The sequence below is a fragment of the Eleutherodactylus coqui genome, chromosome 5 (assembly GCF_035609145.1).
Source record: "Eleutherodactylus coqui strain aEleCoq1 chromosome 5, aEleCoq1.hap1, whole genome shotgun sequence".
NCBI classification, from domain to species: Eukaryota; Metazoa; Chordata; class Amphibia; order Anura; family Eleutherodactylidae; genus Eleutherodactylus; species Eleutherodactylus coqui.
In genome coordinates, this window is record NC_089841.1 from 112,113,866 (window position 1) to 112,130,662 (window position 16,797).

Here is a 16,797-nt window from a genome sequence, read left to right on the forward strand (position 1 = left end):
GCTCCCCGGCTGATCTTGGCGCGACAAAGGTTGCACACCACTGTTTGTTGGTCGTCTGCACTCTCAGTGAAAAATTGCCAGACCTTTGAGCACCTCGGCCTCTGCAGGGTGGCATGGCACGAGGGGGCGCTTTGGGAAACAGTTGGTGGATTATTCGGTCTGGCCCTGCCACTACCCCTGGCCACCGCACTGCCTCTTCCAACCTGCCCTGCTGCTGCACTTGCCTCCCCCTCTGAAGACCTGTCCTCAGTAGGCGTAGCAAACCAGGTGGGGTCAGTCACCTCATCGTCCTGCTGCTCTTCCTCCGAATCCTCTGTGCGCTCCTCCCTCGGACTTACTCCAATTACTACTACCTGAGTGATAGACAACTGTGTCTCGTCATCGTCCTCCTCACCCACTGACAGCTCTTGAGACAGTTGCCGGAAGTCCCCAGCCTCATCCCCCGGAACCCCGGGAACTTTCCAAAGGTTGGGCATCGGTCACGACAAACTCCTCCAGTGGGAGAGGAACCATCGCTGGCCATTCTGGGCAGGGGCCCGGGAACAGTTTCTGGGAGTCTGCCTGCTCCTCAGAATGTGTCATTGTAATGGAGTGAGGAGGCTGGGAGGAAGGAGGAGCAGCAGCCAGAGGATTCAGAGTTGCAGCAGTGGACGGCGCAGAAGTCTGGGTGGTCGATAGATTGCTGGATGCACTTTCTGCCATCCACGACAGGACCTGCTCACACTGCTCATTTTCTAATAAAGGTCTACCGCGTGGACCCATTAATTGTGAGATGAATGTGGGGACGCCAGAAACGTGCCTCTCTCCTAATCCCGCAGCAGTCGGCTGCGATACACGTGGATCAGGAGCTCGGCCTGTGCCCATACCCTGACTTGGGCCTCCGCGTCCTCGTCCACGTCCTCTAGGCCTACCCCTACCCCTCAGCATGCTGTATTACCAGTAGTGCAGAAACAGAACGCTGTAATTAAATGTGCCGCTTATTGGCCTGTGGTTGGAGGCTGACTTCCCTTACGGAACGCACAGCAGATCCAGGAAACAATTTTGCGCAAGGCTGCTTTAACGCTTAGCTGCGTATTAATTAGGACAACTACCCCCAGCAGATAGATACTGTATGCAGCGTATAATATTATGTATACTGTTTCCCTCTGGCAGGATGACGGCGCTGATGTAACAGAGACAGCAGATCCAGGAAACAATTTTGCGCAAGGCTGCTGTAACGCTTAGCTGCGTATTAATTAGGACTACTACCCCCAGCAGACACGCAGTAAACTGAAGACGGTCACAGGCAGCCCAAATATAGTATTTTTCCCCAATTTTTTGGAAAAAGCCCACTGCCTATATAGCCTGAATATCTCTTCCCCTGCCTCACCAGTACTGGCCCTATACTCTGTACAATGACTGCAGACTGCGGACGCAATGCTCTGCACGGCCGATATACAAAAAAAAAAAATTGTGCAACACTGCTAAAAGCAGCCTCAACAGTACTGCATACGGTCAGATGTGGCCCTAAGAAGGACCGTTGGGGTTCTTGAAGCCTAAAATCACTCCTAACGCTCTCCCTATAGCAGCTCCGGCACCAGCAGCAGTTTCCCTGATCTCTGTCAGAATACATCTGTGGCGAGCCGCGGGAGGGGCCGATTTATATACTCGGGTGACACCTGATCTCGCCAGCCACTCACTGCAGGGGGGTGGTATAGGGCTTGAACGTCGCAGGGGGACGTTGTAATGCCTTCCCTGTCTTTCTATTGGCCAGAAAAGCGCGCTAACGTCTCAGAGATGAAAGTGAAAGTAACTCGAACATCGCGTGGTGCTCGTCTCTAGTAACGAGCATCTGGAACACGCTAATACTCGAACGAGTATCAAGCTCGGACGAGTACGTTCGCTCATCTCTAATTTCTACCCTTCATAAAATCGTCTGTACAGGGGTGGATTTTTTCTGTGGAATCCGTAGCCAGCATCCGCACCACGGATCTGCAGCAAATACTGTCCATAGCATGTTATAGGAAATCGATTCTTCCTACACATGAGCATAAAACAATTGCGATTTCCGCTAGCGGAGGACAAATTGCAGTATGCTCCATTTTTGGGCGGGTTCCGCACGGATGGCTTCCATTGAAGTCAATGGAAGCTGTCCAACCCATGGCCTTTCCACAATGACATTGCGGAAAGTTTATGGGTACCGTGTCATTGCCTAGCGATGGCGCAGGAGAAATAAACATCTGAAAAAATCTTTACTGCGCATGCCCGACGGTGAGTCGTGCAGATCATCCGCAGTACAGATAAAAATGAAAGCAAGCAAGTACGCAGGGTTGCCGAGCGTGGTCAGGGCCGGATTCCGCTGCGGGCTCCCGCATGTGGAATCGGTTCTGCTGTTGCAGGCGGACCTAACACACAAAACTCACTAAACTAAAACACAATAACTAAATATATGATAATAATTCTATTATGGATTTTGAACTTTTGTAAGTTTCTAGATTCATAAAGGTCAACGTGCTATAAAGCTTCACAAGCAGAAAATCACAGCATCTAATAATGAAGTGTAGCGGTCCTTGTGCATGCGCAGATCTGCTCGTACAACCAGCGCTGGCTGACAATAAGCAGAACGGTAATCAATTTATTTACTTCCTTTTTACTTGTCAGATATTCATGATATGTGCATTTATTGTAAGTAGCTATTACTTATTTCACTACTGCGATGTGCCTAGCTGCTTCAGGGTGTGTATAAAAAACTGTTACGGTAAACACTACAATTAGAACTAAAACTCTCAACTAAAAGCAAAAACAGGAAGCTGTACTTCTGGTGAAGATGATGCCATGTCAATATAATTGCAATAATTCAGGAAACGTTTCATGCAAAATAACTATTGTGAATTTTTATTGAAGTATTAAGTCAAATTATACAGTTAGGCCTAACGCACATTGCCTGATTACATATGCATGTTGTATAGACCCCCGTTATAGGGTGCCCATAGCCTCCTGGCAGCCAATACTGCCATATACACTTGTGTGCCTCAATTTGTTTTTTGACAGATTCCATGTGAATTACAGAAATACTCTACTCTAGAAGTAATGTTCACCATATGGCACCACACAAAGTTCCTATAGGTGCAGAACACGAACCTATAGGGACTCTGTCGCATGAAAGTTCAATGCACTTGACAATGTTGCTTGCGAGTCTGCTAAATTTTAACTGATATGTGAATGTTTTGTTATCAAGAGTTATCACATATTAGCAAGAATTATGGACTAACTGGTTTGTTACAGGAAAAAGTTCAGTGTGAAACCAACGCCGGGCTCACATAACCGTATTCTTGCTGTGTATTACTCCTGCACAGTTTGGGCGTAGTAATAGCAATATCCCATAGACTAACTGTGTCATTCGCATGAGCCGTGCAAAATATGCACGCCAAAAAAAGTTATGTTCTATCTTGGTGTGTATAATGTGCATATACATGCCAAGATATTGTGCCGGGATTGGGGGCACGCAGTAAGTATGCATGTCATTGTGTACTTTCTGTGTACTCGTTCACGAGAGATCCAGGCAAAGCCTGCAGGCAAACACTGCCTAAGGCAGCAGGTAAGGCAATATTCTGTACTTCCACATATATTGGCATTATATATACTGATACACACATTATTTTTATATATATATATATATATATATATATATATATATATATATATATATATATATATATACATATACATACACACACACACACATATATACATACACACACACATAATTATATATATATATATATATATATATATATATATATATATTATGTGTGTGTGTATGTATATATATACATACATACATACATACATACATACATACATACACACACACACACATATACACACACACACATACACACGCTAAAAAGCATGCCATCACTAGTCATCTGGCCAGGGACTAACCCCTTTAACCTCTGCTGACCGATGTGATACAGTTGCTTTGGCGCTAGAAATGCCTCATGCCACTTTGATCAAGTGAATGATGGTTACTTTTACGGACCAAATATCGTCTGAGTAATCACTCAGTTAAACAATGCTAATAACAGTCATTCCATGTAAACACGACCATCAACAGGGTGATGAGCGATATATTCACTAGTTACTAGTCCTTTCATTTCAGGTCACCTAAAAATAGTGCCTGGTTGATTTATGATTGTCTGGTGTAAACAGGCTAAAGTTTGTCTTTCAACAAAGGTGTGTGCTTTAGTAACTGCAAACATGAAGAATCACTCTGTATAAAGGCATACAAACAGTCATTCGTATACTAACAACTCCGTATAACCGACTATTTCCAGTGACTGTTCAAATAATAGTTATCCCTTGTAAACCCACCCTGAGGCCTCATTCACATGAGTGATGCGTTTTCATGCATCGCCACCGAAAATCACATGAATGAAGAATAGCCGCGATGGAGTCCTGATCATAATTGTAGTCTTCTATTCCATTCCCACAGGCGGCTGCGACGTATTACCGAAAATATACGCTGCAGTGCAGAAATCGCTCGTTCGGCATAAATCCTCGGAATGACTTCTAATACATGAATAGCGGCAGCTGTAATCTTTTCCCAGCGTTGGACGCGGGTAGACTCCCTTCCCCTTCCTTTTTTTTTTCAGCTCCCAGAGAAGCTTATGGGAGCTTCCAGCGTATCTCGGCAAAAGCTATCTTTTCTGGCTGCGTATAAGATCGGTCGCCGTTTTCGGTCGCCGAGGTCCTATTATTCCCGGCGGCTAAAAAAAACGCTCATCTGAATGTATATATTGGAAACCATAGGGCAGTGGGCACTACAGTATACTGACCGACACACTGGTTTTGGCGGTTTGTCACTTATATTGATCGCTTCAGGAGTTTTTAAAAATGTACATTTCAAGGTTTGCAGTAAGCAGCAGAGAGGAGTCCGATGCAGCTCATTAATATTCCTACATTTAATGTTCATCCCGCGTTCACCACTGCTGACGGACAGGTCTTTTCATATTATGCTATATACAAATAAACCTGTAAATTAGCGGCAGGGGTGGTGACAAGGAATATATAAATAATAACGACCCGCATCGGACCAAGACTATATTCAGATTTCTGTCAGTTGCTTCTGTCCAGGGTTCCATTCTAAACGCCAGATAAAATAGTGTTGCTTGCTGCGCCATTTTTTTCTGTTAAAATTGCGAAACTCTTGGACAAAACCGTACAAAACCTATTACAGTCAACGGGTTCTGTAAAGCGCCGCCAGGTCCAGATCTAGCGACAGTTTTATTTTCATTCTCGTGTTCTAGAACAGAAAAGAAAAATGGAAACATGAATTGAGAATAATTTCTGCGGATTACTGCAAACTTTGAAATGTAAGTTTTTCAAAACTCCTGAAGTGATCAGTAGAAGTGATAGACAACTGAAATCAGCATGTCTGTCACTATACTTCAGTTCTCGCAGCCCAGGCACCATTAGGGACTGACAGGCTCCTTTTAAGATGATGCTTTCTTTTAGTTGGATTGCATATGCTGTGCATCTTGATGCCATATTAGCATTTATTTTGTTCTTTTTGTGTTATCTATATCTATCTATCTATAGTTGAAAGCCCTCACTGACTGACTCCCTGCCTGACTGACTCACTGACTAACTCGCCACTAATTCTCTAACTTCTCAGTGTCACACAAACATGAAATTTGGCAGAAGCATTCTTTAGGCCCTAATAAGGAAATGTAACGGGGGTCGCAACTCAAAAATTCAATGCTAAATGCAAAAGTATTGGCACCCCTCTGTAATGTACCAAATCTAATTCTATAACCTACCGATGTCGTACAAATATGAAATTTGGGATAATCCTTCTTTAGGTCCTAAATACGAAAAGTAAAGGGGTCACAACTTGATTATTCAATGCTAATTGCAAAAGTAAGTACACCCCTATATAATGTAACTTCTCGGTGTCGTACAAGCGTGAAATTTGGTGCCGACATTCCTTAGGTCCTAAAATGAGGAGAGTGGGAGGGGTGGCACATTCTGCAGAGGGACACCCATACATGCAGCCTGATAAGAATCTAATGCTCCTCTATGTGTACACATATTTTAATCCTCAGTTACTCTAAAGTAACCTTGACTTCATAAAATTTTCTGTGCGAACAACACGTAAACACCTGTATCAAATTATTTCAGGCGAGGCCGGGTATAAACCCATTATAAGGATGGGGGGGGGGGGATTATAAAATGTTAATAAACAAAAGTAAAAAGAAAAAAGCAACTTGTACCATCTACCTGCTGTACAACAAAAAAAAAATGACACATCACTTCCCAGACCTATTGTGTAGTCAGGGAATCGTTGTTTGTGAGATACTGTGCAAAGGTCTTTCAAAATCGCCCACAAACCTCATGGTAGGTCTTGAACAGGCTGAACAGATGCCTTCTTATTGCCACAGAATGCTGTCTACAATGACTCAGATGCAGTATGAAGGACATATGTAAAGCAGGGAATGTGTTTGAAGAGAAAAACATTTTCTTTTGTTGTGCATATGCAGATGTGCAGAAACCACCAGAGAGCAAAGTTCTTCCCACACACATTCAGCTGAACTAAATTATCTGGAACAGAAGTGCAACTTATGTGGTTTGTAAATTCAACAAGTGGATCAGTCTTTAAATAAACCAAAATTAAAAGAAAATGAATGCCATCTGAACCTAGATCAGATTAACATACAATTTCTGCTATTTTAATTCAAATCTTCCCAAGGGATTTTAAAGGGGTTTTCCATGCTATTGACGACCTATCCTTAGGTGGATCAACTGAGTGGACGCCTGCTGTCAGCACTGCTACACACAGGGGTTGAAGCAGAAGCTGCTTCTCCCACCTGTGTAGTGGCCAACACTTGTAACTGCAGGAGCGGCTCTCATCAATAGTATTTGCCTAGAAACCCCCTTTAATCCCTTAAAGCCAAATGCTGTAAATTTAGGGTGCCTGGTCCTGGGCTTTAATCCTGACCAATAGTAAAAAAATACAGCACTGGATTAAAGCTCCTGCAATCTAGCAGTAGCAGGTCGAGTCCTCAGATCTTAGTCACAGCCAAGGACCTGGAGGAAAAGGCAGAAGTGTTTTTTATAACCACTTCTGCCTTCTCACTTACAGGCAATATAGCACTCAATGAGCGCTATGTAGTGAAGAGAGACCTGGTGATTACATGACTGCTGGATGCTCCCTGCCAAGCCAAGGCAGAGCTGAAGGGTCCTTGCAGACCCCGATCAGCTCCGTTTGTGACTACTGTCACTACAAGGGGATGTTTTTCCCTGTAACTGGGACTCCTATGGATGCCTCAACTACAGTGGAAAAGTGTGAAATACATTTTTTTTAAACCGCTAAAACACACAACCCTATATGTCACATGAAAAAAAAATAACACCTCAAAAATAATTTTGATAGCTGAAGAAAAAAATATAGGGCAATAAAACCATGACATGCGTAAAATACCTAAAAAATGTGTCTAGTCCTTTAGAACCAATACACCCTGGTCCTTAAGGGGTTAAAATCTGATCATTGGTTAAGGAAAGATTTTCAGTGAAGATATTGTTTTAAGAGGACCTGTCATTATTCCTGACATGTCTGTTTTAATAAATACTTATATTCCCCAATGAAAAAACAATTTGGGATCGAGTGCTTATAGAACTTATAGAACTGTCTTCGACTGTTTCTCTGTTATTCCTCCTAGAAACTGATGAATAAATTGACAACTGGTTGTCACCATTTCCCTTGTCAAAAGGGTGTGTCACTCCAGTTAGTACTGATTCGCCAATGTTAGACACTCCCTTCCACAAAACTGGTAACAATCACTTGTCAATTCATTAATACATTTCTAGGAAGACTACCTTCGCACGAGGCCTTTAAAAGCATAACATGTTACGCGCATACTGTCTGATATGCATGCGAGTGCGATGTTTCCCATTGAAATCAATGGAAAACACTTGCGATCCTCTGGTGCGTGTGAAACAGCACAGCAATTCCACCCGTGGCTCCTAATCCCAGGAGTAGGCAGCAAAGTGGACGAGATTTTGCAAAAATCTTGTCCACACGCTGCGGCAAAGCAGCACGAAAACTGACATGCGGCGCGGAATTCAATTCTGCAGCATATCAATTCTTTTCTCATTACCGCAGCAGTATCTCTCCTCTCTATGAGGAGAGAAAGCTGCCGCGGAAAGTCGATAGCTAAACCGTTTCAAAATCCGCGGCTAAGCTGCATTTCTCCAGTGAAAATATCACAGTTTTTCAGTGCGGCCGTCCTGTGTGACCCCAGCCTTAGGGCTTATTCAGATGGGTGTAGATCAGTCGGGTTTTCATGCCCGGCAGATATATGCTACCCCTCTCTGCAAGGGGAGGAGGTGAGCTCCCGCCCTCTCTCCACCCCTTGCCACTGTTTGCAACGGGAGTAGTGGGATGGGGTGGAGCTAACTTCCACCTCCGCCCCTCCCATTGAAAACAGTGGTGAGGTGCAGAGAGGGGGCGGGAGTTTAGTGCACTAGCTCCCATCCCACCTCCTCTTCTTGCAGAGAAGGCAGGGTATATCAGCCGAGCGTGAAAAGCTGACCGATATACGCCCGTCTGAATAAGTCCTTAGAGTGCCTTTAAATCTGTTTATATGTTTATTTATGCTGCAGATTTTCACTTCTTCAAATAAGGTGGTGAACTCTGGATATATGTGGATTTTGATGTGGATCCGCACCAAACTCTGCAGCGGGTTTTCTGCAATGTGTAGACGAGCATTAAGTAACCCTTTACAGAAAACTCTGACTTTTGCAAGCAAAACAGATTTGCGCAATGTCAATTGTGAAACTTGCTATGTGTCTAAAACCTGAAGTAGTTTCCTAAGAGTCTCACAATTCCAAAGCTGCAAAACTAATGATCTGAAGATCATGTGTAAAAAGGGAACTCTCTAAAAGCTTAAGTGCAGTCACTAGTAAAAGTTCAGCTTATTGTTGACATGATGGTATTGTTCACTCTGTTATTAAACTCATCTCCATATACTACACTTCACATATCGTACCTCTCAATGACTGTATAGAAATAATAAAATGTGTTAAAATGAATACTATTGTTAAAGGGATTGTCACGTCGTGCTCCTGGGGCTTGTAGTACTAAGTACTTCCAGGAGCACATGGCTGCAGGTGTGATTCATTTGGCTGGCTGATTGTGTGAATTGCTCCAGGCAGCCAATCATCATAGGTCTGTGCACATAAATACTAACCCCTCTTATCCCCCTCTCTTCACTGCATTGTTTAACACAGGTAATTGCATGCATGATGTCCTGCTTGGTGTTCCCGCCATCTGTAGGTGTGCAGGCACCTGGTCAGTGTGAATTATCTTCTGTCTATTGGTTCTGTCTGAATCTCTCTCTGTCCATAGGTGTGTGGATGTCCATGTCTGAACCATGTCCTGTTTGTAGTTTCTGTGTTTGTATTTGCTCTGTCACTGTATGATGTTTCCTGCCTCTTACCCCATTTCAATCTAGGACAAGTCAGGTAATCCCTAGGTTGCTGTGTGGGCCCATCTTTATCAGGACGATCGCCCTGTTTTTAGGCAGGATGCCCTGCATTCTGTGGTTTGTAGTTACGTTAGAGTATGGACTCACAAGATAATGAAGGACCCTTGATGTGGGCTTGTGAGCTTGTGTCAGGGATCAAAACCTGGGACTTCCTGTGCTCCCGTCAGTAGTTCTCACTATTGAGCTATCCAGCCTGTGGACAGTTACCTTGCATGACTCTCAGACGTGTTTCCTGATCCCAGTTACCTAGTTTCTGCCTGCTGGTCCCGATCCCGCCTCTGTCTTGATTGCACTTTCTATAAAAGCCTAGCCCTGCCACTTCCTCCGTGCATGACTATTCTGCTTCGCAGCACCGTTTGATCAAGCTCCACTTGCCTGTTCCTCCGCTTTTTCTACAAGACCTCCTGATACCAACTTCTAGCTTCCCTTCCGACTACGCTACCCGCCTCATCCATTTGCACTGCAAACAGAGACCTCCCATTGCTAACTTCTGGCTTCCCTTCTGACTATGCTACCCACCTCCTCCATTTGTACTGCAAACTGACTACCTGTTGACAACCTCCGGTTTCCACCCAACAACTCTCTAGCCTGCGGCTACTACAGCTGAGGCTCCACCCTAGTAGCTGAAACCGCTACATTGTGTATTTTGGCCAAAATATTAACCAATACCTTGTATTTATTGGTAGTTCTACCTGCCTCTTGATACTTGCTGTGATGTAGGGTCTGTTTTCTTCCTGTTAGTCTCACGTTTGCTTTAGGTTTCATGATCCCTGTGTCTGGTCTTGAGTGCACAGCCTTCCTTATAGCCTTAAATATGCTGTGTGTGCAGGTTGTTGTTCACAACTCCTACATGAATGTTACAGGGATTGTCCCACTTCTAGCTGTTTTGCTGCAGGAAGCAGACAGCTCCATACATTGCCCACAGGTCTGGGTTGATATTACAGGCTGAATCCCTTTCACTTCCTTAGGACTTAGCCTGCAGTACCAGACCTGGCCACTCCATAGAGTGTACAGAGCTGTCCGCTTCCTGCAGCAAAACAGCTAGAAGTGGCACAACCATTTTGAAGGTAGTGTCAATGTCTTAAAGGGGTTGTCCCGCGCCGAAACAGGTTTTTTTTTTCAATAGCCCCCCCCCCCGTTCGGCGCGAGACAAACCCGATGCAGGGGTTTAAAAAAAAAAAAACGGATAGTACTTACCCGAATCCCCGCGCTCCGGTGACTTCTTACTTACCTTGTGAAGATGGCCGCCGGGATCTTCACCCTCGGTGGACCGCAGGTCTTCTGTGCGGTCCATTGCCGATTCCAGCCTCCTGATTGGCTGGAATCGGCACACGTGACGGGGCGGAGCTACGAGGAGCAGCTCTCCAGCACGAGCGGCCCCATTCAGAAGGGAGAAGACCGGACTGCGCAAGCGCGTCTAATCGGGCGATTAGACGCTGAAAATTAGACGGCACCATGGAGACGGGGACGCTAGCAACGGAGCAGGTAAGTGAATAACTTCTGTATGGCTCATAATTAATGCACAATGTACATTACAAAGTGCATTAATATGGCCATACAGAAGTGTATACCCCCACTTTGTTTCGCGGGACAACCCCTTTAATCAGTGAGGTTTGAACTAATGAGTGCATTTATGTGTCCACTAGAACAAAGGAGGTGTCAGTGCTAGCTAATGCTATGCTACTAAATCTCCAAGTGGCTCCACTCTTTCCACTCCGCTTTGTCTCAGAAAGCCAGGCAGCAAATTGTCATGGTGGTTTGCTAGTATAGTTGCCACTTTCTTTCAGCAATCTACCATCATGACAGGGGTCCAACCCCCATTGTCTGTACATTGATGGCATATATATCAAGTCTTCTGAGACAACTCTTATAAGTATCTTATTTAAAGGGGCAAATCAGGATGGTACCAGATGAGAAGAATGATGATGAACATAAGGACATAGACAGTGGAGGGTGGAACAGATGATGGAACTAAAATATTAACAGAACAAAAAAATTCTACAATCAGAACTTAAAAACTGATTAGACAAGTTGAAAACAGGGTGTTTGCCCCTGATACTGCATACTAATGAGGGGCAAACACATCAAATCAGACTGTCTACGAATGGTTTCTGGCTTGGTCTAATATTCCCAATCATTGTGAACTTTTTATAAGGTCACTTTGAATTGAAGGAATGCTGCCATCCAATAGATAGCGCTGTAGAGGTATTTTTCTGCCTTATAAGTCTCCTTATTCCATTTTTAGGTGTCCCCACACCCCTTCTGGGCGCTCTCCTTGGGGAGAGACTATACCATCCCCTGATCTACTCACCCCCTAGGTGTCCCCACACACTTTTTGGGTGCTCTCCTTCTACTAACCCCCTAAGTGTCCTCACACACTTTTTGGGTGCTCTCCTTAGGGAGACACGACACTGCTTCTGACCAATTTAAAGGGGGTACATCACCAATTTTTTTTTATTAATTAAAACCAGATAGTGAAATGTTTCCACTTGTCTAATCAGTTTTTTTTTCTGATTGTAGAATTTTTTATTCGGTTATTTTAGTTCCATCATCTATCTGTTCCCCCCTCCACTGTCAGTGTCATTGTCTTCATCATCATTCTTCTCATCTGGTACCATCCCATCCTCCTTTCCCCCTGCCATCTAAAGCTCCATTCCCTTATTCTTTGTGTGCTACAATATTGATACGTACTTCATATATTTCTTTACGTCATCTAGCTGTATTCTATTTGACTTTTTTGAAGTTCTGCGATTTCCAAGTTGAGTTCTGCCGTGCCAAGTACAATCGGTGTCATTAAACTAGGTACACCAATGCTTTGGATAACACAAGGAGGGTTTCAAGTGAGGGATTCCATATTTTAACGCTCACAGGTTCCAAGGTTCCGTTTACTACAAACTATTATTTGAACAAGCAAATGACGTCAAAGTTTGTTCGGGCAGCCCGTTTATACAGCAGATACATCAATGGCTCATTCAAACAAGAAATCGTTCAGTTGTTCACATTCGCTGTATAAATGAATGAAAACGAATGGACAATCTGTGTCTAAACCTAAGGATTAGTGAACAATGATTTTTATGTCTGCATAAAATGAACAAAAAGTAAACGATTTATCGTTCAATCGTTGGCTGTGTTTACACTGAACAATTGTCATTCGTTTTCACTTGTTTGAACTTTTTTTTTTTTAACGATCATCATTCTGCAGCGTTCCATAGGGTGACCCCTGAACACAGGCCATACGTTGAGGAGAGGGGAGGGTAAGATGCTGGCTTGTCACGGCGGCACTTAGCATGATCCCTCCTGGAGGGATGCATGTAGCCTCGGCCAGGGTAGCACTGGGCCTCTTCCAGACACCCCCGGCATAAGGATGCCCAATGAACTAAGGAACAGAGGTTGTGGCTCTCACGGGTGACGCCACCATTCTGGTACCCCCTGGCATGAACATTGGCGGGAAATAAACGAGCCACAGACAGGAGATATAGTACCTTAGGTCACCGGGAACAGTCAGGGCCTGGAAGAACGTTTACTTGAATAATAAACTTTAGCGATACAAGGCACAAATGACAGACTTGAAAAGTGCAGGAATTAGAGAAGCTAGAGTACCTCCACATGGCAGACCCAGACTTCAGGCCGCCTGTGCGTGACTAAATTAAGTTGCGTACCTCCACTCAACGGGACCCAGACTTCAGGATGCTTGAGTGTGAACAATGGCTGTAGAGTACCTCCACCGGGGGGTCCCAGACTTCAGGACGTGTGGGTGTGGAACAAGTAATTGAGTACCTCTGCACTAGGCCTTGAAAGACTGCACTCACTCGCCTCTCACTCTTTTTTGGGGGCCTCACTCCATCGTCACTCCTTAACACGCACTCCGGGAAGTTTCTCCTCCTCCATTCTTTACTACATGAGGGCTGAAGGTGGCCCCATGTAGCTGGCACTCTTTGACAGGAACAGAAGACATGAATCTCTTCCCGCTCTAAAACACTCACATTCATAGCCTCTCTCATACCACGTGACAGGATAGAATAAATACATTTACAGACAGTCAGCTCACTTTTGCAGACATTAATTCATCATTTGCTGCAGCTGTGCAATACACACAACAGAATGACAAGACATTTTTGCACAGTGGGGACCAGGATGATGTACTGGGCCACTACAATTCCATGTAACAGGGCCTTAACTAGTCATAGGGAATGGTTTGCCTTGGTTAGACAACCCCATTTTGCGTCAGTAGCTGACGAACTAGATAGCTGCTGAACAAACTGCATTCGCTTTTACAATCGATTCTTCCAAAGGGCAGAAAATGTTATTCCTTTGTTTTGTTTTTTACAATGTACTTCACTTTATTCACAATTTACAATGTACTTCTGCATTTACAGTGCATTTTATCTATCATGGTTAAATTAAAAAAAGCAGATCTGAAAGTATGGTTAAATTTTCAAAAAAGCAGATCCAAAAGTGCAAGTGTGAAATTACATTTTCACACTAAGCAGCATCACCTTTTGAAGTAAATATAGTAAATAGCTTATTTAGGTGGGAAAGTGGGTCCAGATTATATCTATAGGTCATTACTAGAAAATATAATAAAATGCAAAGATCAGTTAATAATATCATTTGATGATTTGCATTAAGCTATGCAATATTTTTCCCCAGTAACTGACAGGATGTGGCAATAGGTTGTTCTTAATAGTCTAACCACAAGTTCTAATCAGCAAAAACCTGTAAAGAATAAACTCAACAAAACTTTAATCAAATAGTTATATTTTCTTGTGGAATTGTGCTAATATACCCCTGTTCCAAAAACAATTACTAGTCTAAGCATTCTCATGCCAATATTCACCAAGCAGTCCAAAAGTGACGAATATAAAGACTGAATGAAGGATAAATGTCAGAAGCTAATTCCACTTTAAAGTTTTCTCCTACTACTTGAGACAATTACATAGCAGCAGATTTTCGAATGTCTGCGCCAGAATTCTGGTTTATTAAGATGCATCTGAAAACCGACAAACATGCCATGTGCCACACTTATTAGGCGTTTTAGACACTTTTTGCACCTTGCTAGAAACTTTTCAAAAGTGTCCATAAAAGGGTGGTTGGGGTTTGTTGATTTCAAAAATGCCCCAGATTCTTGATACAAAAAACTGGTCTAAAGAAAGCACCACAAAAGAGGTGGCATAGAGAAGCCAAAAGAGTAACATGCACCAAATGTCTTTGTCCATGTTAACCCTACCTAACCAGTACATTGTATTGGAAAATTTGCCCCATTGCTTTGAGTCCAGGAGCTGCCAGCTAACCAATACCCTAAAAAAGGGCATTTATTTATAGCTAGTTGAGTGCATGTGCCCACAAGACTGCAGCCCACAGATGGCAACTGAAATCCCGCAAATTTGGCATTTGTACGACAACAAAATATGCAGCAAATCATGTCCAATTTCTTAACCCCAGAAAGGTACACCATGATTGTAAAATAACTGGTTAGATTTTTCTTCTCAGAGATAGAGAGGTGTTATTTATTATACCAAAAATGTAAGTGCGATCTTTTGCCTCCCGGACAATACTTAACGCTTAACGAGTTTTCGGGGGTTAGAAAAATATGTCTGCTTTATTTCAAACACAGCACCGCCCTTGTCTGTGAGTTGTGTCTGGCATTGCAGCTTAGCTTCCATTCACTTTAGTGGAGCTGAGCTGCAATACCACACAGAACCTTACGGACAAGGGTGGTGCTGTGTTTGGAAAAAAAAAAAACAGCCATATTCTTGTAACCCTTGACACCCCTTTAACAATCTCATTTTTTTTAGATGGTTCACCCAGCTTGAAGCTAATCCCAAGCTGTTCTGCCCACCAGGGTCAGATATTAACCCCAAAGCACAACCACAAGGAAAATGCAGAACCACTGAAATCAATGGCCAATTGATGTGCTGGGTATTCTAGAGCGAGAGATCTTTTGGTAGTCGTTCTCGACTCTGCTTAATAAAATAGGGTCCCAGTATTTGAAAATTGGTTTTGTAAAGTAGCCAACCATTCATACTCCAATAGTTTAAGAATAAACCAGCGGGTTTAAGTTCGATCTTCAGATTTCTACACAATAACACAGTCACATAGACATTATTATATAAGCCCTCATTCATCATAAGTTTACTCTTCAGGTCACTCACCTTATTTCCAAAGCCAATGAAGAATTGATCTTCCAGCCTGCTCCTGCATGTCTAAAGAGTGCTGACCCTTCTTTTCTCAGGATTTTATCTGAGCTATTCACCATCAGCCTACTCAATGTGAGCTCACCATCTCTGAAATGTAACAAAGACACGAGAGCTAATTAGCTTCATAGTCAATAAATATTTTTTATGCATGAGACAGGGAAACACTGGCAGTTTTTATAACTTTGATAAATGAAAGATTTGGCTCATGGAAGAATTGTACTTACAGTGGTTCAGAACTAAAGCAATATTTATATGTATTTTTAAACTCCCCTTCAACACATCTTCATTGATCTAAGCATAGAGTGCACTGAAAGAAGGCTTTTGGTATCCACAAAAGACAAATTCATGTAATATACATTACTGTGCAAAAGTTTTAAGTGTTGTAAAAATGCTGTAAAGTAAGGGCTCCTGTCCGCGGGCGAATTTGCATTGCGTTACTTGTGGGGGTAACCCGGCCGCGAGCAAAGCAGTGCACACTTTCCATAGCTTTGCTATGGAAAGCACAACCCCCTGTCCACGAGCAAAGAACCATAGTGATTTCCGCTTGCGGGACTCAAATCGTAGGACGCTGTCAGTTTTCTTCCCTGCTCCCGTACGGCGGAATATTACTAGCGATATTCCGCCTCACCCGTGGACTAAGTAATTCTTCAAAAATAGAAGTGTTAATAGTTTTTTTGTCAATTAACAAAATGCAAAGTGAATGAACAAAACAGAAAACTAAAATCAAATCAATATTTGGTGTGACCGCCCTTTGCCTTCAAAATAGCGTCAGTTCTTCTAGTTAGACTTGCACAAAGTCAAGGATTCTAGTCAATTTATGATTAACCAATTATACCAAACACGTGATAATTTCATAATTTTCATATGCAGGTTGAAACAAAGTCATTAACTGAAAAAGAAACAGCTGTGTAGGAGGCTTAAAACTCCAAACTTTGCTGCAAAGATAAAGCTGTATAAGAAAATTTCATGTCACAGATCATGGACCATAGCAAGACAAAGTTGTTATACTGCATCAGCAAGGTCTCTTCCAGGAAAGGTTTCAAATCAGACTGGGGTTTCAAAATGTGGAGCTT

The 16,797-nt window shown here is 43.1% G+C and overlaps 1 protein-coding gene across 1 annotated transcript in view; it reads right to left on the reverse strand.

Moving 5' to 3' along the window:
- The window catches only part of ST8SIA4 (ST8 alpha-N-acetyl-neuraminide alpha-2,8-sialyltransferase 4), a 155,319-nt gene that overhangs the window by 116,162 nt on the left and 22,360 nt on the right, over positions 1-16,797 (reverse strand). The window contains exon 2 of the mRNA XM_066601904.1: positions 15,680-15,811. Within this exon, the coding sequence (XP_066458001.1) occupies positions 15,680-15,811 (132 nt within the window). The remainder of the gene's footprint in view (positions 1-15,679; positions 15,812-16,797) is intronic.